Source organism: Rhinopithecus roxellana, chromosome 3 (genome assembly GCF_007565055.1).
Source record: "Rhinopithecus roxellana isolate Shanxi Qingling chromosome 3, ASM756505v1, whole genome shotgun sequence".
In the NCBI taxonomy this organism is placed as follows: Eukaryota; Metazoa; Chordata; class Mammalia; order Primates; family Cercopithecidae; genus Rhinopithecus; species Rhinopithecus roxellana.
The window spans coordinates 152,062,748-152,084,941 of record NC_044551.1 but is presented as its reverse complement, the minus strand read 5'-3'; the positions used below and the strand labels follow the sequence as shown (position 1 = coordinate 152,084,941).

The following is a 22,194-nucleotide window of genomic DNA, read 5'->3' as shown; positions in this document are numbered from 1 at the left end:
GGGTAGCATGTGCACCAGCAGACGTGCCCTGCAGGAACCCGAGCCCAGGCCAGCCTCACCTCCTGACTTTTCAACTGAAGGTGCAAATTGAGGGTTTTATTTCCAGGCTTCCAATTTTAAAATGTTGACAACTTGGACAAAATGTATAAAATATCATACTGGGTGGTCCATAGTAGCTGCTAGTTTCTTCTTTGTGGACAGGGACCCACTGAGGCAGAAGGCACCAAATCCCAGGTGGCTCCCAGCTTGATTGGGGTGCCTGACCTGAACATTAGGACCACTTTCCCTGCAGGATCCATGGCAGAATTCGATTCTCCCAAGTTGAAACATCAGAACTCAGTTGAATTCCGAGGCAGCCTCACATTTGCAACAACACTTCCAACAAATAATAGAGTTGTGACATTTGTCATTCCAACAATGACAGCAAATATCAGAATTGAATAAGAAGTTGTGTCCTTGATTTTCTCCTTGTTGTTGGAGAGTGGTGGGGGCAGGCGGGGAACTCAGCTTCTATCTGAAAAATCATCCAGGCCAAGGAGTTGTCAATTAAAGAATGAGAAAGGGAAGAGGGAAGGCAGCTCTACTCACATCTTGCAGGGCAGTTCTCCACCTGAGCCGAGGTGGGCAGAGTTAATGCCTCCGAGAGCCAGCAGGCTGAAAAGGTGACATAGAGGGAGCTCTGGCCCTGCAGGGGGAGCAACTATGCCAAGTCCCTAAGAGCTGACTGGGTGGCGACAGCTGTCCTCACCAAGCATCCTGTCCTCTGAAAACACACAAGCAGCCAATTTCCAGTGCGCAGAAGTTGCCCAACACTGCCTTCTAGCACTCATGATGACATACCTTCTTATATTAGAGTAGGGTCTTGGAGGTTTCAGAAAGTTATCTGAGAGAGAAGACTGGGGAAAAATCTGGTTCTCCAAGTCATACTTGCCAATAACATGTGGGTGTGTTGGGGTCGGTGAGTAGGAGTGGGTAGGGGATGGGGGAAAGGGAAGGCGGATTAAGGGTGGCGTTTATCAAGCACTGGGCCTAGCATTCGAGCCAGGGTTCCCTGTTTCCAGGCTGACCAGATCATGGCTTATACTGAAGACACATTACGGCTTGCCAAGATTGAGCTGAGAGCCCCAGGCTTGATTTAAAGGTATTGGAGGCATTCCATGGTCTGTGGCAATCCCATCAGCAGTAGAACTTACCTGCAAATGGCTGAGCCACGATGGCCCCGAGCCTCGATTAGAACCTCTTCAGCTCTACAAGCCACTTCTTACTGCAGATGGGCCCATAGCAAAGTATGTGCCCATCCCATGACATGGCCAGCCAATTGCAGGCAGACAGCCAAAGGCCAAACACCAATGACAGATTCTGAGGTAGGTTCCCAACACGTACACAGCAGACACCCTTCAGGTCAATGGCCAACAAAAAGAAATAGCCAATGTCACTCAGTGAACCACTGGGTGACAAGTTCCCCAGGCCCAGTTGGTGATTTACGATTCATGAGGTGATGCAGTCCCAGGGAGCTTCTGGAAAACTACTTGGAGAGAGTTCTATAGGCAGGATTGCTCTTTTTCTCATCACTTTTCCATTTTCATGATATAGTTTCCTCCTGGGGCAGAGGGAGGAGGAAAATGCTTTTTATATTACAGTAGTGGCCATGTGGAAAAGACATATTTCCCTCAACATTCAATTCTGAATGAAGACGCACATTTGTAAAGCATATGTGAAACATGTCATGCACGAAGGGTATGAAATATTTATTGTCATGGCTTGGGTTCGTTTTGTGAAATATCATAGGACAGGGAGAAAACTGTTAAAAGTGAGAAACTGCTGGGGAGAATGGGAGCTGCTGGCCTTAAGGACACCTTCACAAAGCAAGGCACCAGACAGTGCTGGAAACAGAGCAGGGTGGCTGGAATATAGATTCATATGTGCTTGTGCTCGCATCAAGACTCTCTGGAAGGATACACAGGACACCATTACAGCAGTTACCTGTGGGGAGGAGTGAAAGAGAGACTTTCCTCTCTACTTTTTATTTTGAAAAAAAAAAAAAAAAAAGTGAACTATGTGAACATGTTACCTTTTCAAAATGGGGCATAAAAATAAAACAAAGCTTTTCATTTTTAAAAGCCTCAATCATTGAACAGAACTAAAACATTCAGAGCATATTTTGATTGTAAAAATTAAAAAAACTTCAAAAACTAAATTTCCTCCCTCTCGCCATCCCTTTCTGTGTATCCAAAGGTTGTCCATCAGCTATCCTCCAATTGCTGCTGACCTGCTTCTCCAGCTCCTAGTCCTCTCTTTCAGGGCTGTCTTCCCCACAGCAGCACGCCAGCCCCATGCTGCTGTCCTTGGCTCTTGGCTCTTGTTCTGCACTCTGAGGACGTGGAGGACTGACCATGGCACTTCTCAATGCAGCAGTTCTGTGGAGCCAGTTCAGCAATCAGTCTCTCTCAGTGAACAAATCTGCAGCCGGGGAGCCCAACGGGGTGAGGTGCAAGTTTGAGAAGTCTTTCCAACCCTTGAAGAGTTGCAATTCAGCTGGGAAAAGGAGACTCAGTTGTCTTTCAGTATCTGTTTCCCCTTCTCCTATAATAATAGAACCCTTCTTTTGTCATTGATCACACAGCTCCCAGCCACCTGACAGCTAGGACTAGCCATTCCCTGAGACAAGGCCAATAGGATGCAAGCAGAAGTGATTGGGCAATTTCCAGGACGCGTCTTCTGAAGGAAAGGATGTGCTCCATGCTTGCCCCCTGCCCGTTCCCCCTGTTTGGATGTGGGTATGGTGGGGGGTGAGCCATGTGAGGCCACATGAGCAAGGGCAATGCTCTAGGGTCGGCAGCATGGCAAGGGGAAGGAGGCTGGTTTGTCAACACTGTGGAGCGGCCATCGGGGCCCTGGGCTGCTCACACCTGGCCTATTAGGTGACTCTTGTTTAAGCCACTGCTTGAGATTCAAGTTTTCAATATAACAGAGAGAGAGAGAAAGAGAGAGAACATGTAGAGAGAAAAATTTAGTAAAACGAAATAATGTAGTGAATCCTGAAAAGACAAAACAGTAGATTGCCACTTTGTCTCTCTTCGTCCAGGTACAGTCAGTCAATCAATACAGATCACCGTGGTGGATAGTTATTAGGTTGGTGCAAATGTAATTGCAGTTTTTGCCATTGAAAGTAATGGCGAAACCACAATTACATTTGCACCAACGTACTATTGACCCACTTATGCCTAGTGTTCCATTATTGGAACACTAAGCATGTGGGAATTATCTATATCCTACTGCTCAAGGTCATTACCAAGGTGTGACTGCAAAAATTCAAAAAATTCAACCTCAGGCATAAATGGGTTAAGCTCTCACTCTAACAGGCTCCATGTTCTGTGCTTTAGAAGCACAATCTCACGTAATCTTTATCGACATTTTGCAAAGAGAAACTGTGGCTCCATGAGGTTAAATGACTTGCCCAATTCCCTTGGCTCATGAGAGGTGGTGCGGGGATTGGAACTCAGTCTCCCTGACCCCAGAGCCCATGATCTTGGCCACTGAGCCACATGGTCTCCCAAAGGACCCAGGTTTCAGGTTCTCTAGATGTGATATATCCCAAGCTTACAGCTGGACACTTGGCCTCCTTAGTTTGATGGCGTCCCATGTCCTGGGGGCAGTGACAGCATATTTTTTATGAGGGACTGTGGCTGTGCCCTAAGATGTAGGACACTCAGGACAGCAGAGACAGGAAAATAAATTAGGTGATGAAGGTCAACATGCCACATCATCCGTCCTCTAGGGCTTTGGTGGAGTCAGGGGAGAGACTGGAGGGAAGACCCAAGAGGGCTCAGGGCTAATACAGCAGAAACTCCAAGTACCTCTGCAACAGCTTAGGAAGAAGTAGCCTGATCCAATTTCCTGTAGTATTCTGGGGTCACTGGCTCTCTCACACTTCTGCTCCTTTGCACGGGAAGGTCCCCCTCTTGGAATGCCCTCTTTTCTTATCAACTTAATCACTCCTACCAGTTCTTCAAGACTCAGCATTGACATCAGCTCCTCAAGGAAGCCCTCCTCCACCCCCAGGGGTGATTTTGCAGCTCACCAGGACTCCCCCCATGGCACTTGTCCTACTGGTGCAGAGCCGCCCAGGGCTGGGTGCAGAGGAAGCTGGGGTCTCTCAGGGCCCAGCCCTGAGAGGGCTTGGGAAGGGCAAGGAGGCTTGGGAAGAGATCCAGGAGCCCCACGGGAAACACAAACAAACATATAGGAATTTGGCTTCAGAGGCATGTGGGGCAGAGTCTTGAAGCTGAAATCTGGCAAGCATCAGGCTCCTGCCTCACTGCTGTTCTGTTCGTGGTCATCTATCAGTCCCATGGGTTCAGAGCACATGTACACATGGGGATGGTCCAGGAGTCCCAAAGCCTAGGGAGCCTACACTAAAGGCGCCACTCCCTGGAAGATCCCAGCATCTCACTTCTCTACCCCAGACCCCAGGTCACGTGGGGTCTGTCATCTACTCCAAAGTGAGGTTTCTGTCATTCACTGGATTTTAAATTCCAATTTTTTTAAAACTGGTATAGGGGAATTAAAAGCAGACAATGCAATTTTGCAAAACAGATTCACAGAAATTGCTGCAGGGATTTTCCTTTCTTTTGGCAAAATCAAGCCAGGTTGTAATACCCATGGCAATGGCAGCTTCCTAGGGTGCATTGGAGGCTCACACAGCAGTGAAGCTGGGCTGGGCTATTTTTCTTGGCACCAGATTCCCCCTTGATTTTAGGGTTCTTCTGAGGAAGGCTCCAGCTCACGATGACTATTCCAGATTCGGGAGATGGCTTGAAGGTGTTAGAGGCAGTGGGAGGCGGTAGACACTCTGCATGGGCAGCACAGGCCCCTCAGGCTCCCACAGTGGAGCTCAGTGTTCCTGTGGGTATCAGCCAGCATTATAATGGATCAGCCTTCTGGAAAGAGTTTTAAATGAGGAGCAAATAGAAAAGTCCAGAAACGCTGTAGACCCTCTGGGTTTTGTGCATCTACCATATTGGGAACGTAGAACTTTGCTCGTGGGCTTTAAGTCTGCGACCCAAACTCATTAGAAACGGTGTTTTGTGGTGATGGTCTGGCTACAGCTTTATGTAGAAGCCCATTCTGGGGGAAAAAAGCATAATAATCTCATAACTCTTGCCCTCAAAATGTGTGACATCAGGAACACTTGGGAAAGTTCAGTGAGCGAGTGGCACAGAATCCAGTTCATGGGCAGTGAATGGCAGAAGCCCTGGCAGGGAGCTCGTGGCATAGAAGATTCATGGTTTTAGGTTTTTAATGCATTTTGAGATAATTTTTGTATATGGTGCAAGGTAAGTGCTGTGGTTTGAATGTTTGTGTCCCCCCAAAGTTCGTGTATTGAAATCTTAACCACACTTAACTGCTAAGTGTGGATTGCTGGTGTGGTGGTTCACGTCTGTAATCCCAGCACTTTGGGAGGCCAAGGCAGGCAGATCAGCCTGGCCAACATGGTGAAACCCCGTCTCTACTAAAAATACAAAAAATAGCTGGGCGTGGTGGCGGGTGCCTGTAATCCCAGCTACTTGGGATGCTGAGGCAGGAGAATCGTTTGAACCTGAGAGGTGGAGGTTGCAGTGAGCCGAGATTGCGCCATTTCACTCCAGCCTGGGCGACAGGGTGAGACTCTGTCTCAAAAAAAAACAAAAAAAAAACAAAAAAAGAGTATGCCTATTAAACAATATAAAAATGGGAATATAAAATTAACAAAACCTGCAAGGTGAATTTGAATGTTTTTATTTTGCATTGTAACTAAGGTATGTAAAATATTCTACTCAACCAAATATAGTCAAATATGGTAAACTGTGATCTTCAATTATAAACTTAAGATAACTATTTGTAGGGAAACTGGACATCTACATGCAAAAGAATGAAGTTGCACCCTTACTTAGTCCATTTGGACTCCCATAAATTGGGTGACTTAGAGACAAGAGAAATTTATTTCTTACAGCTCTGGAGGCTAGGAACAGCAGAGACAGGAAGACAAAAGACCTTCATCACCTAGCTTGTTTTCCTTTTTCTGCCGTCCCAGCCTCCGGAGATATAAGAAAAGAAGGTAAAAGTACTGGAAGATTTTGTTTCTAGTGAGGGCCAACTTTCTGGTTCATAGATGGCAACTTCTCACTGCAATTTCACAGGATGGAAGGACTGGTGAGCTCCCTGTGGTCTCCTTTCTGAAGGCACTAATTTAATCACCTTCTCAGGGCTCCACCTCCTATCAACAATACCATCACTTTGGGGGTTAAGATTTCAATATATGAACTTTGGGGGGACACAAACATTCAAACTACAGCACTTACCTTGCACCATATACAAAAATTATCTCAAAATGCATTAAAGACCTAAAACCATAAAACACCTAGAAGAAAACACAGAGGGAAAGCTTTATGATATTATATTTAGTAATAATTTCCTGGTTAAAAATGACACCAAAAGCCCAGGCAAAAAAAGTTAAAAATAGATAAATAGAACTTTATCCAAATTAAAAACTTTTGTGTGTCAAAGGACACAACCAGCATAGTGAAAAGGCAACTGACGGAATAGGAGAAAATATTTGTAATTCACCGATCTGATAAAGGGTTAATATTTAAAATATCTAAAGAACTTCCCCAACTCAAAAACAATAACAAAATAGCCTAATTAGAAAATAGGTAAAGGACTTGAATAGATATTTCTTCAAAGAAGATATGCACTTGCCAGCAAGCATATGAAAAGATGTTCAACATCACTAATCATTAGGGAAATGCAAATCTAAACCACAATCAGGTATCACCTTATACCCTTTAGTATACTGTCCAAAAAATAAAAACAGAAAATAACAAGTGTTGATGAGGATATTAAGAAGTTGGAACCCTTGTGCATTGTTGGTGGGGCTGTAAAATGCTGCAGCCACTATGGAAAACAACTTTTTTTTTTTCGAGACAGTGTTTCGCTTTGTCACCCAAGCTGGAGTGCAGTGGCATGATCTCGACTCACTGCAGCCTCGAATCCTGGGCTCAAGTGATCCTCCTGCCTTAGCCCCTTCCAAGTAGCTGGGACTGCAGGCACATGCTACCATGCCCGGCAAATTTTTATATTTATTTTTTTGTAGAGGGGATTTCACCATGTTGCCCAGGCTTGTCTCAAACTCCTGAGCTTAAGTGATCTGCCCACCTTGGTCTCCCAAAGTCCTAAAAAAAATTAATGACAGAATTACCATATGATCCAGTAATTCCACTTGTGGATATATACCCAAAAGAACTGAAAGCAGGGACTCAAACTCAAACAGATATTTGTATATCCATGTGCATAACATTATTCATGATAGCCAAAAGCTGGAAACAACCCAAGTGCCCATTAATGAATGAAAGGATAAGCAAAATGTGGTCCAGACATACAAAGGAATAGTATTCAGCCTTGAAAATAAATGAAATTCTAGCCGGGCGCGGTGGCTCAAGCCTGTAATCCCAGCACTTTGGGAGGCCGAGACGGGCGGATCACAAGGTCAGGAGATCGAGACCATCCTGGCGAACACAGTGAAACCCCGTCTCTACTAAAAATACAAAAAACTAGCCGGGTGACGAGGCGGGCGCCTGTAGTCCCAGCTACTTGGGAGGCTGAGGCAGGAGAATGGCGGGAACCCGGGAGGTGGAGCTTGCAGTGAGCTGAGATCCGGCCACTGCACTCCAGCCTGGGCGACAGAGCAAGACTCCGCCTCAAAAAAAAAAAAAAAAAAGAAAATAAATGAAATTCTGATACATGCTACAACATGGGTGAATCTGAACGATGTTCTGCTCAGTTAAATAAACCAGTCACAAAAGGACAAATACTGTATGATTCCAATTATATTTTACGTACATAAAATCTACGACATATTTTCTCCTATTCCATAGATGGGTGTCTTTTCACTGTGTTGATTGCGTCCTTGGATGCAAAAGTTTTTAATTTTGATAGAGTCCTATTCATCTGTTTTTAACTTTTGTTGCCTGCGGTATCTAGTCAAACTCATAGAAAGCAGAATGGTAGTCACCAGAAGTAAGGGCAGTGGGAAATTGTTTAATGGGTATGGAAAACTTCTGGAGATTGTACAACAATGCAAATGTACTTAATACCACTAAAGTGCACACTTAACCATTGTTAAAATGGTAAATGTTATATTATGTATATTTTACCATAATTGAAACAAAAAGTTACTATTTGCAGAGAGACCAGTTTTTCTTCTCCTCCTACTTTCAGATCTGTACCCAGTACTTACAGGCCCTGGAACCACCTAACTCTCCACACAAAGGGTTTGCTTGCATGGTATGTTAGAAATCTGCCTCTGAAGACACACGAATTCCAGAATGTGCCTTATTCCTAAATTTTAGTAAAATGCATTTATGCCAGGCTTCACCTTACTTAAAAATGAAAAGCCCATGTTCAATGTGTGTTATGTTGTGTTGAGACCATGTTTCCTGGCCAGCGGAGTCCTTTAAATAAACCCAAGCTGCTTCTTCAATCCAAGTTTTTGACTGAAAAAGAAAAAAGCTCTTTGCAAATCCTTTTGACCAAAGGAAAGTGAACCCCTTTCAAAGTGTTTAATGGAGATGTTGGCTATAGGGCAAGAGAAGTTGTGCAGGCACAATTATCCTCATTCTATAGTTGAGGAAACTGAGACCTGGAGAGGTAAAGCCACTGCCACAAAGTACGTTCCATGGAGGAGGCGGAGCTGGGCTCTCTGTGAGGGCTCCTTCCTGCCCTCTGGTCCCTCTGCTGGTCTGGATGCTGTGGGTAAAGGTAGAGGAAACCTCCCTCAGGGCAGGGCGGTAGGATGCCTCCCCCTCTTCCAAGTCCCTGCTCCTCAGGCAGCCTGAGGGTCTCCTCTTTAGCTTAGTAGACAAAAGGAGGTATGAGCTCATTGCTGGGCTAAAGGGCACCAGTCTCCTGTGGCCTGACCTCCTCAACCCAAGGTAAAAGTCAAGCATTCCTGTGAGAATTCCCAGGCATCCCCTCCCCAGGCCTACCCCAGGCATTAGTCAGGGCTCCAGTCATTATTGGATCTGGCATTTATTAGTAGTGAAATTGACATAGATTAGCAATTTGGCACTATAATGAAATCGGGCTTAGCAATGAAGCCTAGAATAGGGGAGGGAGTCTGGGCCGGGATGGCAGCAACTCTTAGGGATTCTTCTCCCTACCATCAATGGCTCCTTGGCAAGTAGAGGCCACACAGGTCCTGCTGGCCAGCCCCACCTCTGCAAGGAGGCCCAGCCAGCACTCTGAAGGGGAATGCATCAGTAAGCACCACCTCGATAGCCATATGCTTCCCGCTGGGGCTCAGGCCAGAGCCTGGTAGAGTTGGTCAAATCCTAAGTAATTACCACTCCAGCTCCATTAGCAGAAGGAGGTGGAGAAAGGGCTTGCCCCTTAGGGTGGCCATGGAGCACAGGAATTGAGGATAAGGATTTGGGGATCAAATCTGGGTTTGAGACACAGCTCTACCACTTAATATCTGGATTATCATGAGTGAGCTGCTTCCCTAACTGTGCCTCAGTTTTCTTATTTGTGAAACAAGATTACTACCAGAATCTATCTTGGAGTTGTAGTGGTGATTCAACAAGGTAACTCCTACAAGGGTTTTGCCAGAACACAGCAAGGAATCACTAAGTGGGAGTTTATTGTTGTTTTCAAATTCAAACACACCCTGACTGTGGTCACCATTTTTACTAGGCAAGGGCGGGAAGGCAGAGCCTTTCCAGAAGCAGGACCTCCCTCCACCGGGCACCATCCCACATCCCAGCAGTGCCAGCTGGACAACTCCTAGTCACTAAAGGAGCCAGCACCAGCTTATCCTCCTCCAAGAGGACTTCCCCGGTGACCCCTCCCACCCCTGGTGGGTTAGGTCTCCCTCCTGGGGTCTACAGTCATGTGTATAGCAACCCCCATCCCTCTGAGTTACCAAGGCTCTTTCTCTTCCCTGAGGGCCTGGTTGGAGCAGGATGCGGCGTTCTGTCCTGATGGTCACAGTGACAACAGCTCCATCCACATGCTGAGAGCCTCCCATGCACCAGGTCAGCCGGGGCTGAGCCTTGGGGTGCATTTCCCCACCGGGTCCCTCTCTCTGGGGAGGATGTTACAGGTAGTGGCTGTGCATCCTCGCTCTGCAGGCACGAAATCTGCATCCTTGGGCGGGTTGCTTCACCTCTCTGAGCCTCCTGTCCCGGCGCCCGTGACTGCGATGGCTACTTCCCCTGCCTCTGCTCTGACTCCTACTTTTAGCTCCATGCTCATTATGAGTGGGAGGGGATTGGGTGTGGATTCACCTGGGGTCCATTTAGGGCATTTTGAGTCAGAGAAAGGAGGACCTCCCCCGCCTCCTCCAGCGCCACCTCCTGCCATGGCTTCCCCAACCTTTCAAACTATCCTCCCTCTTGGGATCCAAGAGAGGATCAGTGGGTTTAGTGATGCTGCCACCTGGTGGCCACAGGCCATCGGGACTCAACGGACAGCCACATTAGCTTGCTAGGGCTGAAACCAAGCACTCTCCTCTGAGTGTCACTGGTGGCCAGCAGGCTGGAGCACACATTTTGAGAAGGCCAAGCAGCTGGACTCCAGAGACCCCCTACCTCTGAGGACTGAAAGATTCATGGTTAAGCCCAAGAGTCTCAGAGACTGTGTTCAAATCCTGGCTCTGAAACTTCCCAGAAGGATGACCTTGAGCAAGTCAACTACCTGCTCTGAGCCCCAGCTTCCTCATTTGTGAGATGGAGAGCCTTCCTGGATGTCAAGGACACAGGTCCCAGCAATTACTTGGAGAATTCCTTTTACTTTATTATAATCTAAAATGGAATTTATAGGAAACTCATGCACATTAGGAATTCAACTCTAAAGCCATGCTTATTTTAAGCAAAAACAGGAGCTGTCTGAAAACTTATGTTTTGTGTGTGCGTTGTTAAGTCTCCTCTGACAGCCCCTGTCCCCAGGGCGCATTTTTACTCTACCGCCAAGGGTTCTACTAAGAGCAGTTCTCACTTATCAATTCTCACCGCATGCTTGGCACTTTCCACATATCTCGAGTCCTCACAGCAACAGCAATTTGTCCCCATTTTACAGAGCAGAAAACTGAGGTGCAGAAAGGCTGCATAACTTGCTTGAGTTGTTACATGTAGGAGCAAAGCCTCAGTCAGACCTGAGTCCGTCTGGCAGCAGAAACCTCACTGGTCTAATGTTGGAGAAAGCCCTGGAGGTGGGAGTTTCAGGGGTTGCCTGGGGAGGCAATTGTTCTGTCCTTGAGCCCTCCCTGAGCACATGATGGGGGACATTTGCTGACTGATGTAATATGCCCCAGGATCCCAACACCAGATGCCCAACACCCAACCAGAGACTGTCCTAGCCAAGGGGGCCAGGCTGAGTGAAACCGGCACTTCCCCAGCTCTCGCCCTTCTGGGCTCTCACTCTCCCTTCGTGAGACTTCCAGCTCCTATCCGCCTCCGGTAAGCCAACAACCAGCACTGTATATGCATACTCCTTCCCACAAAACTGGGGCATTTCTCCTGGCTTCTAAAAGATGCAGCCTGGGCAGGACTTCTCCTTGCCAGGGAATTCCCTGGTTGTTTCAGTTCTCATTCTGGTTGGAAACTGCTGTGACCCAAGTTGTTAAGGACACAGGCACCATGAACACATGTCCTCTGCCCAGTCACCCTCCCACGCCAGGGCTGTGAGCATGGACGTAGCCCTCCCCTCGTGACTCACAATTGCAACAGAAGGCAATGGGAGGAAAACAGGCCCAGGGAGGAGATAGGACTTGCCTGAGGTCACATATCTAGGGTTGACAAAGCTCCCTACCAAGCTTCTGCCCACTACCTTACTCTGCTGGTGGGCAGAAATATCCAGGGATCACTGAGATCTTGCCCAGACTGGAGCCCCAAAGATGAGGCCCTTTCCCAGGGTCTAGGGACACTCAGCAGGCCAGGTGATATTTGGACCAGGGAGACTGATAAGAGAAAAGGCTCCGGAGCATGGCCAGCCACCTTCACACAGTAGGCTCAGCCCCATCCATGTGCCTTTGCAGCCCTTGAGGTGCCTTGGAGTAGCCATTCACGTTTTCAGTCATTCATTGTCTATCACTCCACTGAGTAGGGGTGTGGTGCTGGCAAGAGGCTCAGGATCAAGTCTAGCTGCCTAGCCTGCATATGGCTTCTTTCTTGCCTTGGAGTGGCCATTTGGGGTTTTGGTCATTCTAGCTGCCTTGCCTGTACTTGGCTTCTCTCCTGCACAGAGCAAACAGCAGGTCTGGCATGCTCTTAGGACCACTCCTTTAGGTTACTACTGTCTTCCATAGGTTCCTAGAGAAGGAGTCATAGCAAGCCCCCAAGAATTGTCAGAAGAGGATTTTCTCAGTGATCTGAGCTTTGCTCCCCACCCTTCCCCAGTACCAGGAAGAGCCAGGGTACAGGGGATGGGGGAAGGATACAAGAAAAAGCAATTGGAAAGATGCAAAGACCATGATGGGGACTTCACTGAGCTTCAGTCACCTGTCTTGCTTGGTTTGCTACCAAACATCTTGTGGCTCTGGGGGCTAGCCCTGCCCCTCACTGCCCTCCCCCTAGACCCCCCACCTCTCTGCTTAACTTGCTATTGAGGAACCAGGAGCCACACTTGTTTCCAGACCCATAAGACTGGCCCCAAGTATGACCCAGAGGGAGTATGTGGCACAGCTATCAAGCTATCTGGACCATGGAGGTGTATTGTGGCTAGGCCTAAGGACTGGGAGTCAGCTCACCTAAGTCCTCACCCAGCTGTGCTACAGATTTACTGTGTAACCTTGGCTGGTCACTTCCCTTTGCTGAGCTTCCAGGTCAGTTTAGCATCTGGCCCTGAGGATCTCAGGGTGGTCAGAAAAGGCCCAGGTGTAACCAGCGAGGCCTCCAGAGTAGCAGCCCACTCCCGGGAGAAGAGCAGAGTCAGCAACCCTTAGAGGAAACAGCCTCCAAGGCCACCATGCTGAAGGGTCTCAAGTGCTTCAGCCTAGAGGAAGGCAGGAGGTGAGCTACTGGAATGCATCAGTGTCTGCCCAGGAAGAGTCAGTGCCAGAGCCCTTCTTCTCCCCTTCAATTTTACCTAACCCAGCTGCAGGCCTGGTCTGGGGCTGTCCTCACCCTCCCTACCTGGATGTCCTCCCTATTCCACTGTGCCTTTCCAAGCCTTCTCAGTCTTCATTGTCATTGATAATGTATCACTCCACTTCCCATCTATTAGCTTGTCACTAAGACATTATTATTCTTTTACTGATTATCCTAGAGATTATATCATGCATCTTTGAGTTATTAGTGTCTACCTTAAATTGTAGTTTTATTGCATCCTGGACAATGCAAGGACCTTGGGACACTATAATTACATTTTTACCCCTCCCACTTTTGATGTTATTGTTGTCATGTAATTATACATATATTCTAAACACATTTTAAAATGCCATCATCCTATTAGCAAACTAACACAGGAACAGAAAACCAAATATTACATGTTCTCACTTGTAAGTGGGAGCTAAATGATGAGAACTCATGAACACAAAGAAGGAAACGACAGACGCTGGGATCTTCTTGAGGGTAGAGAATGGGAGGAGGGAGAGGAGCAGAAAAGGTAACTATTGGGTACTAGGCTTAATACCTGGGTGATGAAATAATCTGTGCCACAAACCCCCATGACACAAGTTTACCTATGTAACAAACCTTCACATATACCCCTGAAACTAAAATAAAAGTTTCAAAAATAAAATGTCATTATTATTATTTTTCATATGGTTAATATTACTTTGATTTGTATGAATATATCCATTTCCATTGCTCTTTATTTTCTTCCGCATTTCTATGCTTTCATTTGGGACTACTTTTCTTCTGTCTGAAGAACACTAGAATTTAGAGTATGTGTACTGTTGACAAATTCTTCAGTTTTTGGGTGAAAATGACTTCATGTCATCTTTATTTCTGAAGTATTCTTTGTCTGGATATGGAATTCTAGGTTGTCAGTTACTTTAGAGCAAAATATCTTCAACAAACTAGGAATAAATGAAAACATTCTCAATTTGAAAAAGAACATTTGCAAAAATCCTACAGTTAACATCATACTTTTACTGATAAGAAACCAGAAGTTTTCCCACTAAGATCAGGAACAAGACAAGGATGTCCCCTCTCACTATTCTTTTTCAACATCATTTAACCAATAAGTTTTAACCAATGAAGTAAGATTAAAAGGGAAAAAAGGGTATACATATTGGGAAGGAAGAAAAAAAACTGTCTTTATTTGCAGATGACATAACTGTCCATGTAGAAAATCCAAAGGAATTGACAAAAAAGCTCCTGGAATTAGTAAGTGATTAAAGGACGATTGCAGGATACAAGATTAATACATAAAATCAATTACTTTCCTATGTGCCAGCAATGAACAAGTGGAATTTGGAATAAAAAACACAACGCCATTTCCATTAATATTCAAAAAGAAATATTTCTGTATAAACCTAACAAAACATGTACAAGATCTATATGAGGAAACCCATGAAACTATGATAAAGGAAATCAAAGAACTGAATAAATAGAGAGATATCCCATGTTCATGAATAGGAAGATTCGATACTGTCAGGATGTCAGTTCTTCTCTCCTTTGTTGATAGATTTGATGCAGTCTCATCAAAATCCCAGCAAGTTATTTTGTGGCTATTAACAAACTGATTCTAACGTTTATATAGAGAAACAACTCAGAAGAGCCAAGACAAAACTGAAAGAGAAGAATAGAATTGAAGAACTGGCAGTACCCAACTTCAAGACTTACTACAAAGCTGCAGCAATCAAGACAGTATGATATTGGTGAAAAAACAGATAAATAGATCAGTGATACAAAGTAGAGAGACCAGAAATAAACCCACATGAATACAGTCAACCAATCTTTGACAAAGGAGTAAAGAGAAAACACTGAAGAAAAAAAACGGTCTTTTCAGAAAATGGTTCTGAGACAACTGAACATCTATAAGAAAAAAAAAAAAAAATCCAGACACAAACCTTACACATATCATAAAAATTAAAATGTATGTATAGAACTATAAAACTCCTAGGAGAGAATGCAGGCGACTTGAACACACTGGTGAACTAAGGATTTCTGGGCCATGTGAAGGGTTAGCACCTTCACATTTAGCCACTTCCAGGACAGCCAGAGCCCTCAGTGCTGGACATGCGACCATTTTCACCCCTTCCAAACTGCATGCAAACAAGCATAGCTTGGGCAATGGGGAGTGGGCATGACAGACCGCCTTCTCACTGTTCTGCAGGAGAGACCATCTTCTACAAGTGGCCATTTACTGCCCTCTCCATCCTCCCCGTCCCCAGGCCCTGCCCTCTCCTGAGACCCTCAGGGAAGTGCCATGTTGCCTACAGTTTCCTTGGCCAACTTCTATCCAGCCAGAATGCTCTCCTCATTCTCCCACACTCAGGGGGGCTCTCCCGTCCAGTAGCCCTCTGTCCCAAAAGGCTCTTTTTTTCTAACATGCCTGGGCTGCTTTGACCCCATCCTACTGGAAGGTGGAGAGGAACTTTGCAGATACCCTGGGTGCAAGTCCTAAGGTCCCTGGGGGTGGGGTAGGAGAGGCTGGCAGAACTGAAACCCAGGAAGGCACGCCATCAATCTCAGAAGGGGCCCCACGCTGTGGTTTCTCAATCTCTCAGCAGTGGAATAGCACTTCTGCAATGAAAAATTACACTTCTATTTTCTTTCCTAAAGGGAAAAAGGAAGAATGCAACAAAACTGAAGTGTGTTCTGTCATGTTCCTGAACCGTAGCCATAAGAGTCATCCCCAGCCCTACCCAAACCAGCCTACTCCTTCTCAAGAGCTCACAGCTGCAGGACTAGAGCCAGATGTGCCCTGGCAATAAGGTAAGTGAAAGCCAGAGGGACTTGAACCCATGGGGAGAAGGGAAGGCCTGGTGGGGCTGGGGGGAGGGCTCCCCCGAGACACACACTCTGGAGTGTCTTCCTCCTGCTTCATCCCAAAGGCTGGATTTGTAGGGCTGGGTTTCTGTTTCCCCAGAACACCTGGGATCCAAAAGACACAGGACAGCTTCTCATGGATGGGCTCCTCTTTGGTGGGAGATTTCTGTTAGCTCTGGGTGGTTTAGTGGAGCAGAGAGTAAGGCCACACAGCAACAGTGAATCTTTCTTCCTGAGGAATTCTTTCAGGGTCTCTGGGCCATGAGATTAGTTTCTGGGAGTGAACTCTTGAGTTTCCAGTCAGGCCTGACAGCATGGTTGCCCAGCCCACCTGTCCTAGGCTCAGCCTGTATCCCACACCTCAAGAAAAGGCTTTCTGGCCAGGCGTGGTGGCTCACGCCTGTAATCCCAGCACTTTGGAAGGCTGAGGCAGGCAGATCACTTGAGGTCAGGAGTTTGAGACTAGCCTGACCAATGTGGTGAAACGCCGTTTCTACTGAAAATAAAAAAATCAGTTGGGCATGGTGGCAGGCACCTGTAATCCCAGCTACTCGGGAGGCTGAGGCAGGAGAATCCCTTGAACCTGGAGGATGGAGGCTACCATGAGCTGAGATCATGCCACTTACACTCTAGCCTGGGTGACAGGGCGAGACTCCATCTCAAAAAAAAAAAAGAAAGAAGAAAAGAAAAGAAAAAAGAGAGGCTTCCTTCAGATTATGGCCAGCTGGGGTGTGGACAGAGGCATACATGTGTCTGTGCCTTAGGGGAAAGCAGGTGCCCTGAGGCCTCTGATAGTGAAAGGGTGCCCTCACTATCAGACTTAAAGGTCCCAGCCATTAACCTACTGCATCTAAAAGGTTCAAGACCTGGAGGGACATTGGGTTCAAGCCACCTGCAACAGGCTCGCTGTCCCACACAGCCTTTGAGACCTGATCCCATTTGTGGTCTCTCTGGGTGATTTCACTGTGTGTGTGTGTGGGCTTCTCATTCAGCCACTTGGCAAATGTGTCCCTGGACATTTATGGTGGCCAAGCCCTATTTGTACAGGGCAGTGGGACATGGGGCAGCAAGAACCACAGCCCAGACCACACCCAGTCCTCGGGAGGCCTCAGGGACAGGAAGAGAGGAGCTCAGGGAAGACAGGACAAGGGCCTACAGAACTTGGGCATGAAATGCAAAGATGGAATGAATGGGGAGTAAGGCTGGCCAGGTGTCCTGGGGGATTCTCCCTGTTGTGGGAGTCAGAGACAGTGAAAGGTCACCTTCCCCAGGGAAGGGAGCTTCACAGGAGAGGTAACATTTGAGCAGGGCCTTGAACTGTGGGCAGTACTTGGACACAGAGTTTGGAATAGAAGATGCCTTCTTAGGAGAGAAATAACGTGAGAAAAAGCCTGGTACCCAGAGAATGTATAATTAGTTATTCAAATCTGCTCAAGCCTTGGTTCCTGTTGAAGGTGATGGCAGGTCCTGGGCCACATGGCATTGGTGGACATAGCAGAGTTTGTGTTCCTCAAACCCATGCAGGAACAAAGCTGGCCATTGTAAGTGGCCTTCCACCAAGTACCCATAGTAACCACTTGGAATGTGCTAGCTGTGTTTATTCTTCACCAGGGTTTCTAGGCAGCCTTTCTGGTGGCCAGGACTAGGCTAAGCCTCCCCCTTCTGTGTCTCTCCATACATCCTGGTGCTAGAAACACCTCTCTCCTCCACCTGTGGGTGCTCCCAAGAGTCAGGGCTCAGTTTGTTGTTGAATCTGCTTCTCCCGAGCAGCTGGTTCCCTGCTCGGCTCAAAGGAGGACTCAGCAAGCGTTTGTTGTGTAACTGTCAGATACAAGGAAGATGTAGCTGGTCTGCCTACCTTATCCTTTCCAAGAAGCAGAGCCAAATTGTCTCCAAATAACCAAAAAATTACCAAAGCCCCACCCTGCAAGCCAGCATGCCTGATCCCTTGCATAGACAAGGACAGACATACCTATACTACAGAAATCCAGAAGTCAGAGACAGTGGGTGGCATGTTCTATTCAGAGTATGGGAGAGACTAAGCTCATGACCTTCCACACCAGTTCCAGCCTTGGCTCCATCCTGGCTTGGGCAGAGTGATTGTATGAACAGGCACAGGGCCCCTGAGGTGGGCAACTGTGTCTGGGCTCAGGGAGCCACAGAGGTCTCTGACTCAAGCTGAGCCTGTGTGTCCATGTTCCATCTTCCCAGGCCTTCATCCATGGAGAAGCCCCTCACCATCCTGCGAGTGAGCCTGTACCACCCCACGCTGGGCCCATCTGCCTTTGCCAGTGTCCCACCACGGCTGCAGCATGACACCAGCCCTCTGCTGCTCGGACGGGGACCGGACGCCCACCTCCAGCTGCAGCTCCCACACCTCTCCCGTCGTCACCTGTCCCTGGAGCCCTACCTGGAGAAAGGCAGTGCCATGCTGGCCTTCTGCCTCAAGGCCCTGAGCCGCAAGGGCTGTGTGTGGGTCAATGGGCTGACGCTGAGGTACCTGGAGCAGATCACCCTGAGTACCATCAACAGGCTCTCCTTCTCAGGCATCCAGATGCTGGTTCGCGTAGAGGAAGGCACATCCCTGGAGGCCTTTGTCTGCTATTTCCATGTCAGCCCTTCACCCCTGATTTACAGACCTGAGGCTGAGGAAACTGACGAATGGGAAGGCATCTCCCAGGAGCAGCCTCCCCCTGGTTCAGGGCAGCAGACTTCAGGTTGCCTGGGATTTCTCCACGGCCCTTCCCAGACTTGGGACAGCCCTCCCCAGCCAAGACCTGGAGGAGGAACAGAAATACAGCTCCAGAGGGAACCCCCAGACAGTACACTCTGCTAGCCCTGCCACTAGAGCAAGTCTTTGCTAGATGAAACAGGACTTGAAGTATTTGAACTGCATCATGCAAGCCTGACAAGCAAAACCCGCTGGCTGCCTTGCTCATAATGAACCAATTCTGCAAACACTGAACCAACAGTCTGGGGTGGAGAAGCACCCTCTGTGGCCAGAGTTTTGCAAAGTAATGGGAACTTCATATTCTTTTAGAGGCCCTGAGGGGTTCTGGGGAGCCTCTCTCAGCATTTCCACACATTTCCCCCTCTTGTCTGACTAGGAGTTACTTTATGTGGTTCATTTTGCATGCTGCTTAAGAGCGGGAGTTTGAGGTTGCCCCAGGAATGCGTGGACACATGTAACAATTACATTTGTGGTAGCTTGGTGTTACCTTCAGCTTTCAAATACCCACAGGCACGCGGGGCTTAGGAAAGCCTGAGTTTAATAAACTGCAAGTATTTCATTAAGCTGGCACACCCAATAGGATTCCCTGATCCCCAGATGGGCCACATGCACGCCACGCTGTCATGCAGAGGTGGGGGTGGGAAATATAGACGAGGTGTAAGAGGAAATTGGAAAGGTGGGGCTCACATTTCTGGAAAAGATGCAGGCAGGGCTCAGGGTTTCCTGAGGATGGGAGCTGGGAGCTGGGAGCTGGGCCTGCCTGGAAATTCATTGTCCCCATCATCATCCTCATCCTCACACTCCCCATTCTCTGTCACTTCTGGATCAAGACCTTGGCTGACTTGAGGGCAAAGGTCCTCAGGGAATGAGGGGATGGGGGGGTGGGGATTGTGTAAGAATTCAGCCCAGCAGTTATTTCACTCAGGGTGAGTCACACACCAATGGGGGTGGGGGTGTTCCTTCCAAATAAGGGACTCGTTAGGAGCCAGGCACGCCAAAGGTGGGAGGATTTTCTCAGTGAACAAGGGGAGCAGCCACTTGCCACGCCATGCTGAGAAGGGGAGAGTGTGGTTTAGAAACAACATTCACCGGTGTGATGCAGGGAGGGATCTACATGGTCACCATGATCCCAGACCCCACTCTCCCAGGAATCTGAGGCGCCAAGGGCACAGCCCTGTTCCCCTGGCTGACTCGAATCCCTGGGTCTGTAGTTGCCAGCAATTTCTGTTTTCTGCCCAAGAGGAGGATTGTTTTGCACCCAGGGCAAGCTGCAAGGAGGTCCAACTTCACTCACAGGCCCTCAACATCTTCTCTATGAGGAAAACAGAGGTGGGCAAGACCCAGGCTTGCCCTGGCTTGGGAAGCTTCCTCTCCAATAGGGATGAAGCAAAAACACTCAGATCACAGCCACAAGGCAGGGAGAGCAGGGTGGCTAGGAAGGGGCTGTCTGATGCTGTGAATGACCCCTTGGACCCCCAAAGCAGTTCCTCATTCATTCAGCAAACCTTCACCAAGCACCCACCTTGTGCCAGATCTGTGCAAAGACACGGAACTGAACCAGGAGTGAGTAAGGCAAACTCCCTCAGGGAGTTTACGTTGTGCTCAGGTAAGTCAAGCATTCAGGAGTGCATTACTTATTTGATCACTACTGTGATTAGTGCTATAGTCATTGTATTTTTCTCTCTCCTCCAGCTGGGCTCACATACTCTTGTTAAGTGGCCTTGCCTGTTGAGTGCCTACCATGTGCTTAGGACTCTGCTAGGTGCTGTGTGTATTACCCTGTTTAAGGCTCATAACACCCCAGATAGACAATGGTATTAACTGCACTTTACAGATGAGGAAACTGAGACTCGGAAACATTACATATCTTGCCCAACATCACACCATCAGTAGCTATGTGACTTGGACAAGTGACTTATTCTGCTCTTGCCTCTATTTCTCCCTCTGGAAAATGGGTAAGATAATAGTACTACCTGCTAGAGTTATGAGGGTCTTAGGAGATGGCACCTGTAAAGCACTCAGTCAGGGCCTGGCACACACTTAATAAGGGTTAACTACTATCATGAGACCTGGGAGAGGAGGGCTCACCATCCATACGGAAGTGAGGAAGACTCACACCCCAGTAAGCTGGCTCCAGAACTCAGGGGCTTACCTGTGTTCTCTGATGCCCCAACTCGGGATTTAGTTGTAGCCATGGACCTGGTGGGCAACCAGGAGGGGATTTTAATCTGTTCCTTGCATCAGAAGGTCCAATAGGCAGGGTTAGTGTAATGGGAGATGCCATGGTACGGCTGGCAAGGAGAAGAAGCCATGTGTACTTTGGTCTGATGAAAGGCAGCAGTGATCTGTCACCGACCAAAATGGTCCCACAACTATGCATTAGGGAGCAGCAACCCACATACAGAACTCAAGAAGCCACGGCCTGGAGACTGCACCTGGACACGAAAGACTGGAGAGAGGAGTTGGTGGGGAAACCCCAGAGTCCCCAAGGTGCCAATCCCCAGCTCCACCAGACAACTTTGGGAATGAGCTGCTGCCCCTGAGTGGCCCTCTCCAGGGTTGTAGTGAGGGTCTCTCCCCTCCAGGGAGGAGCAAACCCTTGCCAACTGGGGTCCTGAGAGAGGGGGCAGTTCAATTCCTCCACAGGGGACTCTGCAACTAAGATCTTTGGAGCGAAGCATCTGCGAGCCTCTCAGGGACCCAGGATGAACTGCACAGCAGCTGAAGGAAGACAGGTCAGACCAGGTGGGAGGGAGCCAGGAAACATCTGGCTTGTAGTTTCAGATTCTACCTGTTCACAGTTCACACAGTCTCCCCAGGAAACTCACACCTTGCCCTACGCCAAGTTTTTAAGACAGTTAAGCTCTGCCCATCCGAGCCTTCATTTTTCTTGAGTAGAAAAATCACTGAAATCATCAGATCCATGGCACCCACCCTCACTTTCTCCTAACAGCTGACACTGTCAGGCTGGCTTCAGGGCCTGGTCTTCGCACTTGATATCACTATCCTTCACCTGCTCAGACAGCCGGAGCAGGCGGGTGAGTTCCTCCCAACAACCTCCACTGCATTCTCTCAGCTCCCACCGCAGGGCAGCCCATGTGTCTGAGTGAACATGTGTGCATGTGCACACACACAGGTATGCACAGACATACACTAAACATGAACACACAGTGCACGTGAACCCTGCTCCAAGCTAGGGCCCTCTGGTCAGAATGCTGCCTGGGTTAGAATTCTTGTCCCCCTCGCTGACCACTTACTATAGTTCTGTGATCCTGCACAAGTGACTGAATCTCCCTGTGCCACAGTTTCTTCTTGTAGAAATGGGGAAAGATCACAGTACCTACCTCTTTAGAGTCACTGTGAAGGTCAATTTGAGGCATCACACATTTAAGGCACCCAGACATAAGGGTCAACAGGGTTAGCTATCACTGTCCAGTTTGGTGGGAGGAACTGAATGCATGTGGACACATGGACTCAGTCTACACACAGGCA

The 22,194-nt window shown here is 47.9% G+C and overlaps 2 protein-coding genes across 2 annotated transcripts; both read left to right on the top strand.

The window, feature by feature from the left end:
• The first annotated feature begins 15,708 nt into the window (after positions 1-15,708).
• On the top strand, positions 15,709-19,265 carry TIFAB (TIFA inhibitor). Its single transcript, XM_010359914.2, has 2 exons — positions 15,709-15,917; positions 18,183-19,265. Exon 2 carries the CDS (start codon positions 18,193-18,195, stop codon positions 18,805-18,807), a length of 615 nt encoding a protein of 204 aa, XP_010358216.1. The 5' UTR covers positions 15,709-15,917; positions 18,183-18,192; the 3' UTR covers positions 18,808-19,265.
• Positions 19,266-21,076: 1,811 nt separating this feature from the next.
• On the top strand, positions 21,077-21,812 carry DCANP1 (dendritic cell associated nuclear protein). The gene is given in 2 exon segments (XM_010360020.1): positions 21,077-21,601; positions 21,603-21,812. Coding segments are annotated over 2 exon segments (735 nt in total).
• The last annotated feature ends 382 nt before the right edge of the window (positions 21,813-22,194 follow it).